The sequence below is a fragment of the Mustela lutreola genome, chromosome 3 (assembly GCF_030435805.1).
Source record: "Mustela lutreola isolate mMusLut2 chromosome 3, mMusLut2.pri, whole genome shotgun sequence".
NCBI lineage: Eukaryota > Metazoa > Chordata > Mammalia > Carnivora > Mustelidae > Mustela > Mustela lutreola.
Window position 1 is genome coordinate 115,638,056 of NC_081292.1, and position 12,452 is coordinate 115,650,507.

General features: G+C 40.6%; 1 protein-coding gene across 3 annotated transcripts in view; it reads left to right on the top strand.

Annotated features, from left to right (window-relative positions):
- Window positions 1–7,874: 7,874 nt before the first annotated feature.
- Window positions 7,875–12,452, top strand: part of RAB3GAP1 (RAB3 GTPase activating protein catalytic subunit 1) — a 115,484-nt gene continuing 110,906 nt past the window's right edge. For 2 of the 3 annotated variants that reach the window (XM_059166715.1, XM_059166716.1), the window contains exons 1-2: window positions 7,875–7,952; window positions 8,064–8,119. In XM_059166715.1, the coding sequence (XP_059022698.1) occupies window positions 7,935–7,952; window positions 8,064–8,119 (74 nt within the window). In that variant the 5' untranslated portion in view covers window positions 7,875–7,934. Of the gene's footprint in view, window positions 7,953–8,061; window positions 8,120–12,452 lie in introns of those variants that run through there. The other variant, XM_059166717.1, reaches the window with a different exon arrangement.

Below are 12,452 nucleotides of genomic sequence, written 5' to 3' on the forward strand. Positions count from 1 at the left end.
AAAGCATGAAATGTCGAAAATATTGTGTTTGGGTTGTATATGTGTGGTTGGAAAACAGAATACATTGAGGGGGCAGGGAGACAAAGGGGAAGTGAGGCTATTTCCAGTTGAAATGAAATAATTTCCAGTTATTCATGGGGAGACATGATCAAATCTGTATTTTAGGAAGATCCCCCTGATAGCAGGAATGAAGATTTAATTGAAGGAAAGGGGTAGATAGGAATGTTAAAAGATTATTGTAATGGATCAGGAAACAAATGATGGAGATATAACCTGAATCAATGACAGAAAAGATAAATGACCATAGAAAAACAAATGAAAGATTTGAAATCACTCTTAATAAGAGAGGAATACAAATGGCCAGGAAACACATTTAAATCACATTAGCTTCACTAAGGATCAGGAGAACGTAAATCAAATCATGTTTTGTTTAGTATATGGACAAAAATTTAAAAGACTTATAATATTAAATGTGTGGGAAAATGGCAACTCTTACACACTATTAGAATGTATATAAATTTGTAATGCTCTTTTTGGACATTGCAATCTGGTGCTATCTATTGCCTTTTAAAATGCACATATTCAGGGCACCTGGGTGGCTCAGTGGGTAAAAGCCTCTGCCTTTGGCTCAGGTCATGGTCTCAGGGTCCTAGGATGGAGCCCCGCATCAGGCTCTCTGCCCTGCAGGGAGCCTGCTTCTCCCTCTCTCTCATGCCTGCCTCTCTGCCTACTTGTGATCTCTGTCTGTCAAATAAATAAATAAATAAAATCTTAAAAAAAAATGCACACATTCGGGGCATCTGGGTGGCTGAGGATCTCTTCTCCTGATCCTGGGATCTGGACCCACAGCAAGAAGCCTGCTTTTCCCTCTCCCTCTCCCGCTCCCCCTGCTTGTAGTCCTTCTCTTTCTGTCTCTGTCAAATAAATAATCAAAATCTTTTTTAAAAAATGCACACATTCTTCAACTTGGTATTCCCATTTCTCAGTATTCACCCTAGAGTAATTCTGAGAGGTGATCACAAGCATGCAGGTATAATAAAATTTTTACCCTAGAATTTTTTAAATTTTTTAAATTGTTTTATTTTTATTTTTAAATTAATTTTATTTATTTATTATTTAGAGAGCAGGGAAGGGTTAGAGGGAGAAGGAGGGAGAGAATCTCAAGCCAGCTCCACTCTCATCAAAGAGCCTGATGCTGGGCTCAACATGGGGCTTGACCTCTGAGTCAATAGCCCTCATGTCAGCCTGAGACTGTGACCTGAGGCGAAATCAAGAGCAAGACACTTAACCACCTGAGCCACTCAGGTGCCCCTTATTTTAGAGAGAGGGTAGAATTTTTTTTATATAACTTGTTTAGAAAATTTATTTTGGAAAATTTAAAACAAGCCAAGTAAGCAATATAGTACAACAAACCGCTATGTACTTGTCGCCCATCTAAGGATATTATTCATATCTTTAAATAGTAGATCAAGTATGTTAAGTCACAGAAGAGAATTAAATAAAAAGTAGTACATCTGTACTTTGAATTCTGGAATGCTGTGTAGCAGTATAAAAAAGGAGGAAAGAGCTTTATATCATGTCCAAAATGCGCTCCAACACATATAGTTCAGTTAAAAAAGAACCGGTTGCTGCATAATGCATACATGGTAGTGATACTGGTATGAGCAGGTTCAGAGCACATGCTCAGGAGCCAGCCTGACCACTTCGGTGTACAACCTGGGCAAGTTACCTATGGTCTTTCTGTTTTCATTTCATTACCTCAAGTAAGGGTGTATGATAGGAACAATATCTACTTCACAGGGCAATTTTAAGAATTAAATGAGTTAATTCCAATAAGACATTCAGAAGAATATTGGTGCATATTAAATACTAAACATGCTTATTTGTGCAAAAAATTGATTAAAAAGAAGGTAAAACTATATATTTCATATATATAAATATGTATGGAAAATAGGTAGAGGTCTGAAAGGATTCATGCTTACCTAGTATTAGTGATTGTATCTTTTTTTTCAAGATTTTATTTATTTATTTGAAAGAAAGAGAGAGAGTGCAAGCACAAGCAGGGCGAGCAGCAGAGGGAAAGGAAGAAGGCCCCCGACTGAGCAAGGAGCCTGATGTGGGGCTCAATCCGAGGATCCTGGGATCATGAAAGGCAGATGCTTAACCAACTGAGCCACGCAGATGCCCCTAGAAGGATATGATTGCTCCATAAACTTGTACACAATTCTCATGACTCTTCAGTTAATTTTTTGTTTCCTACGTTCTGAGTTCAAGACCCACTAAAATATTTTAAAAATGGAAACATGTAAACTTGGACAAAGTAAATCAACCTTTCAACAAGTACTGTTCTTAACTGAGTCTACCAGACAGGTGACACACTTAAGAATTGGAACTGGCTGTTCTTGACTTATTCTCATCTTACTTGAAACATCCTGACCGCAGGCACCTTGTTTTTATGTTTTTGTTTCCCAGCTTCTATGAAGTACCAGGCACATAGCAGCTGCTTTTAATAAATGTTTAGTGAATAAAGAAAGGACAGATTGAATGGTAAGTGACTGAAGACTGTGAAGGAGTGAATAAATCACTTCTCTTAAAATTTCCGGGAGATTCCTTGCCTTGGTGATTGTACCTTTTTCTATTTCAAGGAATAGTGGAGTGCTTTTCTAAAAATTTATTTTTTTAATTTTTAAAAAAAGATTTTGTTTATTCTCTCTCAGAGAGAGAGAGAGAGAGAGCGAGAGAGAGCACGAGCGAGCACAAGGTCGTGTTGAGGGGGGCAACAGGCAGAGGAAGAAGCAGGTTCCTGCTAAGCCTGGGATCATGACCTGAGCTGAAAGCAGAAGCTTAACCAACTGAACCAACCAGGCATCCTGATAGTGGAGTACTTCTTTAGGATATAAAATATGGTGTGTGTGTGTTCTTGGGGCACCTGGATGGCTCAGTTGGTTAAGCATCCAACTCTTGATTTCTGCTCTGGTCAAGATCTCGGAGCTATGAGATAGAGCCCCATGTCTGGCTCCACGCTCAGCAGGGAGTCTGCTTGAACTTCTCTCTCTCTCCCTCTGCCTCTGCCCCTCCTCCCAATAAACAAATTATCTTAAAAAAATATCGTGTGTGTGTTCTGAAAGGTCACTTAGATATTTTCCTACCATTGATTCTGAAAAGAGTTTGAAGTTGGATTAACCATCCTGCATCCCTTTCTAAACCATATCATACTTAGGTCTTTTCTCAGACTTGTGAGCACCTTGAGGGCAGGGATTATTCTTTACTCCCTCCATAGGACTGACCACAGTGCTATGACTTGATGGGTATTACTGAGTGAAAAAAATGTCTGAGAATTTGGCTTTAGAGATTTCTCTTCCAAGAGTTTCTAATGATCATAGCACACGTTTGCCTTACAGCTCTACCTTCTACTGCCGTTTTCTCCCTGCACGGAGCTTCCAGCTAAGCGGGGACGGCATAGTCCTATGCTGTTGCTCCTCTCACAATGTTTGCTGTTTCACTAAGACCTAATTAAACTGTTATGCCCCCACATTCCTCTGAGGACTAAGCCAAGGGTGATTTTTTTTTTCCAGGCATCTAACCTCTTAAATTGCCTAAGCGTCAAAATTCTCCCCGTGGCTATTATTGGTTAACACCTTGAAATAACTGAAAATTATGCCAGTGAGGAAACGTGCTTTCAACAGAAAATCCCTTGCCTTTGGATGTGTAGCCAAAGAGCTCTTAATACTGAAGAAACAAAATCTTTTCTGCCTTGTGAACCAGTGAAAATCTAATAAAAGTGTGTCTCCCTTGGGTACTTTACATCATTAGCATCCTGGCTTCACACTTCGCTTTAACAAATAACTTATTTTAAAAGTTTCTCCAGGGAGAAGACAAGAAGCCAAAAATATCCTGGAAGAAAACTTTACCTAGCAACCCAGTAAGGCTCTTTTGTCCAGTTTCTAAAATTTAACTTCAGGCAGCAAAGTCTTTGCGATTTTTTAGTTTCTCATTTTGGTACTGAAATTTCTTCACGGCTAAACAAGGGGGAAGAAAAAGTAATGCCTTACATGTGAGCAGCAATTTCTGGTTTCATAGTAAATTCACACGATAAATGCTCCTACCACAGTTGATCACCTCTACATGCCAGGACATTGTGCTAACCATCTTACATTGGTTCATAGAACTTAATCTTTGCCACAACCCTTTGTAATATGAGGTCTTAGAAGTCCTATTTTACTAATAAAGACCCAGGGGTTTGGAAGAGTTAAGTAATTTGCTCCAACTGATATATTGTAGTTAGTAAATGGCTGAATCTGAGTTTGTCTGACCTTAAGACCTACAAACTTGGGATGCCTGGGTGGCTCAGTCAGTTAAGTATCTGCCTTCAGCTCAGATCATGGTCTCAGGGTCCTGGGACCGAGTCCCACATCAGGCTCTCTGCTCACTCCAGGGACTGCTATTTGAAAAGTGATCTTAGTTGGGGCAGGAGTAGGGGTAGGGGTGTGGGGAAGGGTTGGGGGGATGGGGTGGGAGGGGATGAGGGGATGGTAAGAAGGGGAGAGGGGAAGAAGGGGCCTCTTCTGAAGCAAGATTTCTGAATGCAACGTGAATGGTGCCCCCTGGTGTTGGTGCCCCCCCCCCCAGCTCTGGATTTCCTTCTTTTTCCCCTTAATAGGAACTTCAGCTCTTCCAGGTCCTCTTCATCATCAGTCGACTTCTCTCTCTTAGATTATCATTCATGTGCAAACATATCTGTTTTCCTCTGTCTTAAAGACAAAGGAAAACCCCAGAAACAACAATAATCACCCTTGATCCCACTATATTCCTCTTTCACTCACTTTCCAGCAGCAGTCAATATTTATCATCGTGAAGCATTTTCCTCTCTTGGGTTCTGTGCCATCACTCTTTCTTTGCTTTCCTATTTCTCAAGCCATTCCCCTTCTTTCACTGGATACTATTCCTTTATCCATTCTCTAAATATAAAATGTTTTCGGGTCTTTAGATGAGGCTCTTTTCTTCTCTTTCTACATTCTTTTCTTAAATTGCCTCATCTGTTCTTGTGATTTAAAAATCCACCCAAAATCTTCACCATTAGGTTTTGCCTCTGAGTCCTATTCTTATACCCATTTTTTTTCCTTGACACCCTCCTTGAGTATCCTTGGGTACAAACCTGTCGAACTTCATACTACCCAAACCAAACACTAATTTCCTTGCTCCTTCCAGTCTTGCTCATCTCAGGAAATGGCATCATCTCCCATATATTTGCTTAGGCCAGAAACTTGAAAATTATCTTTGATTCCTTCCTTTCCCTTACCTCTATATTTAATCCAGCATCAAGTCCCACCAATCATTTCTTCAAAATGCATATCAAATAATTTCACCATGTCAGCTGACCACCCCAGTCCAAGACTCCACACCGTCATCTCTCACTGGATGCTTTAATAGTCACCACCTGTCCTTACTTCTTTTGCAATGCCCCCACCCCCAGTCTGTTCATATAGTACCCGAACTTCTGCCAAATGCAAATTGGATCATATTGCTCTCTTGCTGAAAACATTTCTGTGACTTTTCTTGTGCTTCAAATAAAGTCCAACTCTGGGGGCGCCTGAGTGGCTCGGTGGGTTAAGCCGCTGCCTTCGGCTCAGGTCATGATCTTGGGGTCCTGGGATCGAGTCCCACATTGGGCTCTCTGCTCAGCAGGGAGCCTGCTTCCCTCTATCTCCCTCTCTGCCTGCCTCTCCATCTGCTTGTGATTTCTCTGTCAAATAAATAAATAAATAAAATCTTTAAAAAAAAAAATAAAGTCCAACTCTGGTCAGAGGGCTCTATTTGGTCTGGCCTATTCTTACCTCTCCAATTCTAGCACAAACACTTTGCTCTAAAGTGCTCCCTTTTTGTTCATTGGATGGATCAGATTTTCCCACCTTTGAGCCTCTAGACATGCTTAGAAGCTTTCCCCCCCTGGTTGGCCCATCTTATCCTTCAGCTCTCCTTCAAGATTCTTCTTGTCAAGATTACCATTGACCTCTATATTGTTAATATTAATGCTGATACATGCAGCACCTCTTCATTCTGTTGTGCAGTGAATTTCCAGTTTCTCTACTAGACTCTGAGTTCCTTAAAGTCAGGGACTATATCCATAATACATCTTAATATCCTAGCAGTGATTGACTTATAGTTAAACGCTTGTAAATGAATGGAGTATGCAAGTTGAGACCTCTTGGGAAAGACTGCTTTAGTGGTAACTCACAATCCCCCAGTGGTATAGTAGATAGATACTAGAAGGAACATCAGAAGACAGGGGTTCAAGATTTGGCACTAGCAGTAACTATCGGTTGTCATAATTCTTCTCATCTTAGTTTCCTCATCTGCCCTATCTATATCACTCTATTTTTGATATCTTTAACCTTTTAAGATTAAATTTTTTTTCAAGATTTTTTCTTTATTTATCTGACAGAGATCACAAGTAGGCAGAGAGGCAGGCAGAGAGAGAGGAGGAAGCAGGCTACCTGCAGAGCAGAAAGCCCGATGCAGGGCTCGATCCCAGGACCCTGGGATCATGACCTGAGCCGAAGGCAGAGGCTCAACCCACTGAGCCACCCAGGTGCCCCTAAGATTAAATTTTTAAAAAAGATTTTATTTACTTATTTACTGGAGAGAGAGAGCGTGAGAGCAAAAGCAGAGGGGTGGGGTGGAGGGAGGAGCAAAGGGGAAAGGAGAGGGAGAGGGAAAGAATCTCCAGCAGATTCCATGCTTGAGTGCAGAACCCCTAGCAGGGCTCAATCTCAAGACCTTGAGATCATGACCTACACCAAAACCAAGAGCTGGACACTTAACCAACTGAGTCACAAGGTTAATATTTTTTTCATCACTGATTTTCTTAGTTCTCTACCACCAAATTCTTCCTTGTGCGTTGCAAAACTCATTAAATGAGATTTAATCTTTTTCCACTTTTAATTATGAAAAATTTCAGACCTAACAGAAGTAGAGAGAACGGTATAAACACTCAGGTACCCATCACTAGCTTAAACTATTACCCGCACATAGCTAATCTGGTTTTATTCCTAGCCCTACCCCTTATACCATTCTCCCTCCCATTATTTTCATGCAAATCCTGGACATGGTATCATTTCATGATATATACTTGAGCATGAATGAAGTATAATTATTAATTGCTAGGGACTACTCCTTCTGTTCCTCAGTGGCTTAAAAAGTGGAGTATTGAAGAGTACATTGAACATACATTGAACAGTATGTTGCTTTTCCGAGAAACCAGAGAACTAGCAAAATGATTTTATTTCATCACTTAACCAAACTGTGTAAATTGTTTCAGGCTGGGCGGGGGGAGGCAACGGTGGGTATTACCGGCATCTAGCTTTGCGCCTTGCATTCAATAAATAGAGGTTGAATGAAAACAAATTCAATGTGGTTTTGGCTTTTTTTTTTTTTAATTTTATTTATTTATCAGAGAGAGAGAGGGGGAGAGAGCGAGCACAGGCAGACAGAATGGCAGGCAGAGGCAGAGGGAGAAGCAGGCTCCCTGCTGAGCAAGAAGCCCGATGTGGGACTCGATCCCAGGACGCTGGGATCATGACCTGAGCCGAAGGCAGCTGCTTAACCAACTGAGCCACCCAGGCGTCCCAGGTTTTGGCTTTTTAATACCACTTTATCCACAGTAACTTAGAGCCTTGTCTTACCTCCTCCCTTCTGTTATCTTCCAGAATTCATTAATCTAAATGAAAATTTCAAATTCAAAGCTTTTCTGTTTGTTTCTTTTAGTCAATGATTTCAGCCTTGGAGGACTTTTCCAGGCAGGACTCAATACTAGGGGGAGGTGCCTCCGGGGGCTGGTCGGCCCTGAGGCCCCGCCCCCGTTTGCTCCCCGCCGTCCTTATCCTCCTTTCCTCGTCCTCCCGGCAGCCTTAGCGCCTTTCCCGGCGCTCCTCAAGATGGCGGCCGACAGTGAGGTGAGTTGTTTCCTCCCCACCTATCCCTCCCTGTCTGTTAAGTTCGTTCCTCCGTGTCAGCGCCCGGGCGCTCAATCTCTTTTTCTTTTCCTCCCTTTCCTTTACCTGTAGCCCGAGTCCGAGGTATTTGAGATCACTGACTTCACTACTGCCTCGGAATGGGAAAGGTGAGTGAGTCGTAGCTTTGGTTATCGGTACCCTGGGCCTCTGCGTCCCCCTGCAGCTTCCACAACGTAGACCACATGTGTTGCAACTTCTGAGAAAAAAAACCGGCGAACCCCCGGCTCTGCGTCTTCTCCTGCCCCCAGTGTGCTGCAAGCCTCTTCCGCGTCTCGCGTCTGACAAGCCCCGGCCCGCCCCCGTCAGCCAAACCCTTGGGACGCGGCTCTCAGAAAAAGTTTTGTTTACTCTGAGACCACTTCCCTCAGACCTTGGCTGTTCCCACCAGTGGAAACAATTTCCGTAGCTGCCACTTCCGTTCCTGGTTTCATTTCCGTTTAACCCATTTTATCATAAGCAGTAAACTTGGCAGTTGTTTTTTTCCTCTCGTGTGCATTGGTATACCCGTTTTTGGAGGGGGCATTTAGAGTACTGGTAGTTGTCCATTTGCCACACGCCCACCATCTCCATTCTGCCCTTTAGAATAACCGTTTAAGATAGGCTACAGATGGTTTTGGAATTCTGTGATTCAAGTTGTTACATTTCATTGGCTAATGTGCCCAGGCTTCCTGTGACTATCAGACCTCACAGAACAGCTGAGTGAAATTGCTGTATCACTGAAATTAGTTGAAAACCACCTTTGTGAAGGAGTGGTTGCTTAGATTGTGAAGTTTTCTGGTCGGTGTCACAGAGACTGTTCTGGGTGTGGAGGTCAGTAATTAGCTTGTTGCAATATTTTATAATCTTTCTGGTTGGGAGAGGAAATTTGTGCATGTTATGTCATTACATGACGGGAAATTATAAAAGATCCCTCCTGGAGGGGCGCCTGGATGATCTAAATTGGTTAAGTAGCCAACTCTTGATCTCAGCTCAGGTGTTAATCTCAGGGTCATGAGTTCAAGCCCTGTGTTGGCTCCATGCTGGAGTAGGGTGTGAAGCCTACTTAAAAAAAAAAAAAAAATGTCCTCGCTGGCATAACAATTTGACTTGTGGTATCCTCCAAAAAAAGACAAGTCAGTAAGACATAACCCTAGGGGCAATGCTTTGTTGAGCAGGTAGAACTCTGTATCCAGAGTTAAACTAATGGAAAAAAAGAATAAAACAAAACCTTTGATCCATGTGTTAAACAAAACAGCATATGGTTAAGTTTTAAGCAAACTGGTATTAACTAAAAATAGTACTTTGAAGAAGGATGATATTGTAGATTACAATGAAGGGAGATACTTTCATAGAAAAGATACGAAATGAGCTGGGCCTTGAAAGTGGGAAGTGATTGCTTAGACATGAGAAGGTATTAATATGCTCAGAGAGGTAGGTGAAAATGAGCCTTTGGGACTTCATGAAGATGTCTCTACTGGAGTGAAGGCTATCTATTGAAGTAAATACATAGAATTAATAGAGACAGATCGCAGACAGCCTCAAAGCTGAGTAGAGGAATCTCTAGACTCGGTGCTTTAAGACCAGGGATTCTCAAACTTTAGTGTGCATCAGAATCATAGTTTCTGATCATGCCTGACGTGGACTGAGAAATGTGCATTTCTTAGCAGGTTCTGAAGTGAGGCTGATGTTGCTGGTCGGGAGACTTAGAGAAAAACCATCAAATCACGGTAGTGAGAGACCCTTGATTTTAGAGTGGCAAAGTGATAGGATGAGAGTTGTTGCAGGAGATTAGGTAAAAAGAAGCCAAGTGACTGACTTTGATCAGTAGTTAGGTCGGTGATTTGGAGATTGGAGAGAAAGGCAGGATAGGAAGGAGGATTGTAAGACGTTTCAAATAAGAGTTTTAGATAGATACACTTGATGAAATGTTAGAGTAGAAAGAAACATGCAACTGGCATTTCTTGCCTGAAAGAATGAAGATAAAGTGTCAAAGTGGGAAGAATGCAGTTTTAGACCTGTCGAATTTGAAATAATAACTTGATGTCTTTTTTTTTTAATGTTTTATTTATTTATTTGACAGATGTCAAGTAGGCAGAGAGGCAGGCAGAGGCTGGGGGTGGGGGGGGGAGGAAGTAGGCTCCCTGCTGAGCAGAGAGCCCAATGTGGGGCTTGAACCCAGAACCCTGTCATCATGACCCGAGCTGAAGGCAGAGGCTTAACCCGCTGAGCCACCTAGGCACCCAATAACTTGATGTCTTGAAGGTAGATAGAAAAATGTAACCTGAATCTTGGAGAGTGGGGGTGAGGAAGCAACAAGAGTATGGAATGGAAACATGATTTTTTCCCCTCTTAGCTAAATATTTAAAATATCCTGAAGTGCATTATTAAGCCCTTTACTCCTGATACGGGAATAATTGTTAACCCAGTTATGAGAACTACCACAAAGTAGGAAATCTGGTTTTTAGCTTTCATGCTCTTTCTAGAGCTGAAGTAGTGTTTTATAGTTCATGGGAAAATGTTAAGGCTTTGGAGTCTCTTAAACCTTGAGTTTAATGTGTGAATGAAAGTTCTTGTTAATATGTTAGGAGCCATACAATTTATTGAGAGTATTGAATGGAACCCCCTCTTTTTAATCATTTGTGCTTCACAGAAATATTTAGTGTGTGTGTGTGTGTGTGTGTGTGTGTGTGTGTCAAATATAGTGCAGGACCTAGGGGTATGGTCAATAAAAATAGACAATTCTTGCTCTTAACATATAGTGTAGTGGAAGAGACACATGAATCAAATAACAATACAAATGAGTCTAATTACAGTTGAAATGAGAGCTGAGAAGGGGAAAGACACCTGGTCTTAAAAGGGTATATAACAAAGGAACTTAATATAGAGTGAGGAGTCAGAGGAAATGATCCTGTATTGTAATCTTGAGGTTTTTCAGGGATAGTTAATTAAATTTTCCTAGTCAAATCTCAATATTTTCAGTAGACTCCAATTTTACTCTTTTAGCTAGTACCAGTAGAAACCATAAAATAAGTATTTTGATATGTTCCTTTTATTGTGAAAGCAATATTATTTTAAATGATTTTTATTATAATACCTCCCAATAGAATAAAAAAAAAAATCTAAGAAACCTATAATTGTACCATTAGGAGATAGCTACTATTAATATTTTGAGAAAATTTCTTCTAATCTGTGCATTGTAAACATTTTGTATCAAAACATATTAACACTTCTATAGCTTTCATTTTTTCATTTCATATATGAAATGAGCATTTTCTTATTTCCTCAAATGGCCTTCAAACATGATCCATTCAGAGGATACCATTAATTTACAGCTGCTTGTTGGAGTTGGACAGTTAGGTGGCTTCCGGTTTTTTACTATTATAAATGCAGTGTACATTTCACATACACATCTTTAAAAAGATTTATTTATTTATTTTAGAGAGCGTGGGGGTGGGGCAGAGGGAGACAGAGTCTTAAACAGACTTCCCGCTGCCTGTTATAGGGCTTGATCTCAGGACACTGAAATCACAATCTGAGCCGAAACCAAGGGTCTCTAGTTTAACCAACTCTGCTACCTGGGGGCCCCTCACATGCACATTTTTGCTCACATTTGAGTCCATTAAAAATTTTTATTTACTTTTTTTGATAAACATGTTGACTTATTTCATAACCAGTAATTGCCTTTTGACTGAACTACCCAGAAGTGAATTAGTATATTTATTAATACTGCCTTTAATTTCAAAGAGGAATTAATTAGAAGTTTCATTTAAATCATAAAAACTCTGATTTATCATTACTGTCATTACTGACTTATAACAGATGTAAATATTAACTAATAATGTCACTGAAGGAAAAAACCTGATGCCTGTGAATATATTTTGACTAGAATTAACTCTGCTACTGTAGCAATATGATGTAGGAGATCAGTTTTGCTATTAAATTGCATCATGCTTATATGAGAAGTTACCTTCTTAGTGTAATAAAAGTCTTCTTTTATTAAAAAAAGTGTCTTTTAATGGTACTACTGAGATTTGACAGTTTTAATTTGCTGAATTAGTGAATTAGTCACAATTCATTCTCTTTTTCAGAGATCTGTTTCATCAGTAGATTTAAAGATTAGATAGTGATTCGTTTTAAAATCCATCAGTTAATCTTTATTCCTTATGGCTGACAAATCTGCCTATAGTTTCTTGCCAGCTGTCCCTTAAAACACGGTTTATTTTATATTATTTTTATTTTTTATTTTATGTATTTGAGAGACACAGAGAGAGAGAGAGAGAGAACAAGCAGGGGAAAGGGCAGGCAGAGGGAGAGGGAGAAGCAGGCTTCCCAGGGAGCAGGGACTCAAATGCAGGTTTAGATCCCAGGACCCTGGGATCATGACCTGAGCCAAGGACAAACTGAAGAGCCACCCAGGTGCCCCAAACATGGTTTATTTTAATGAGCAAAGGTTCTGAATGT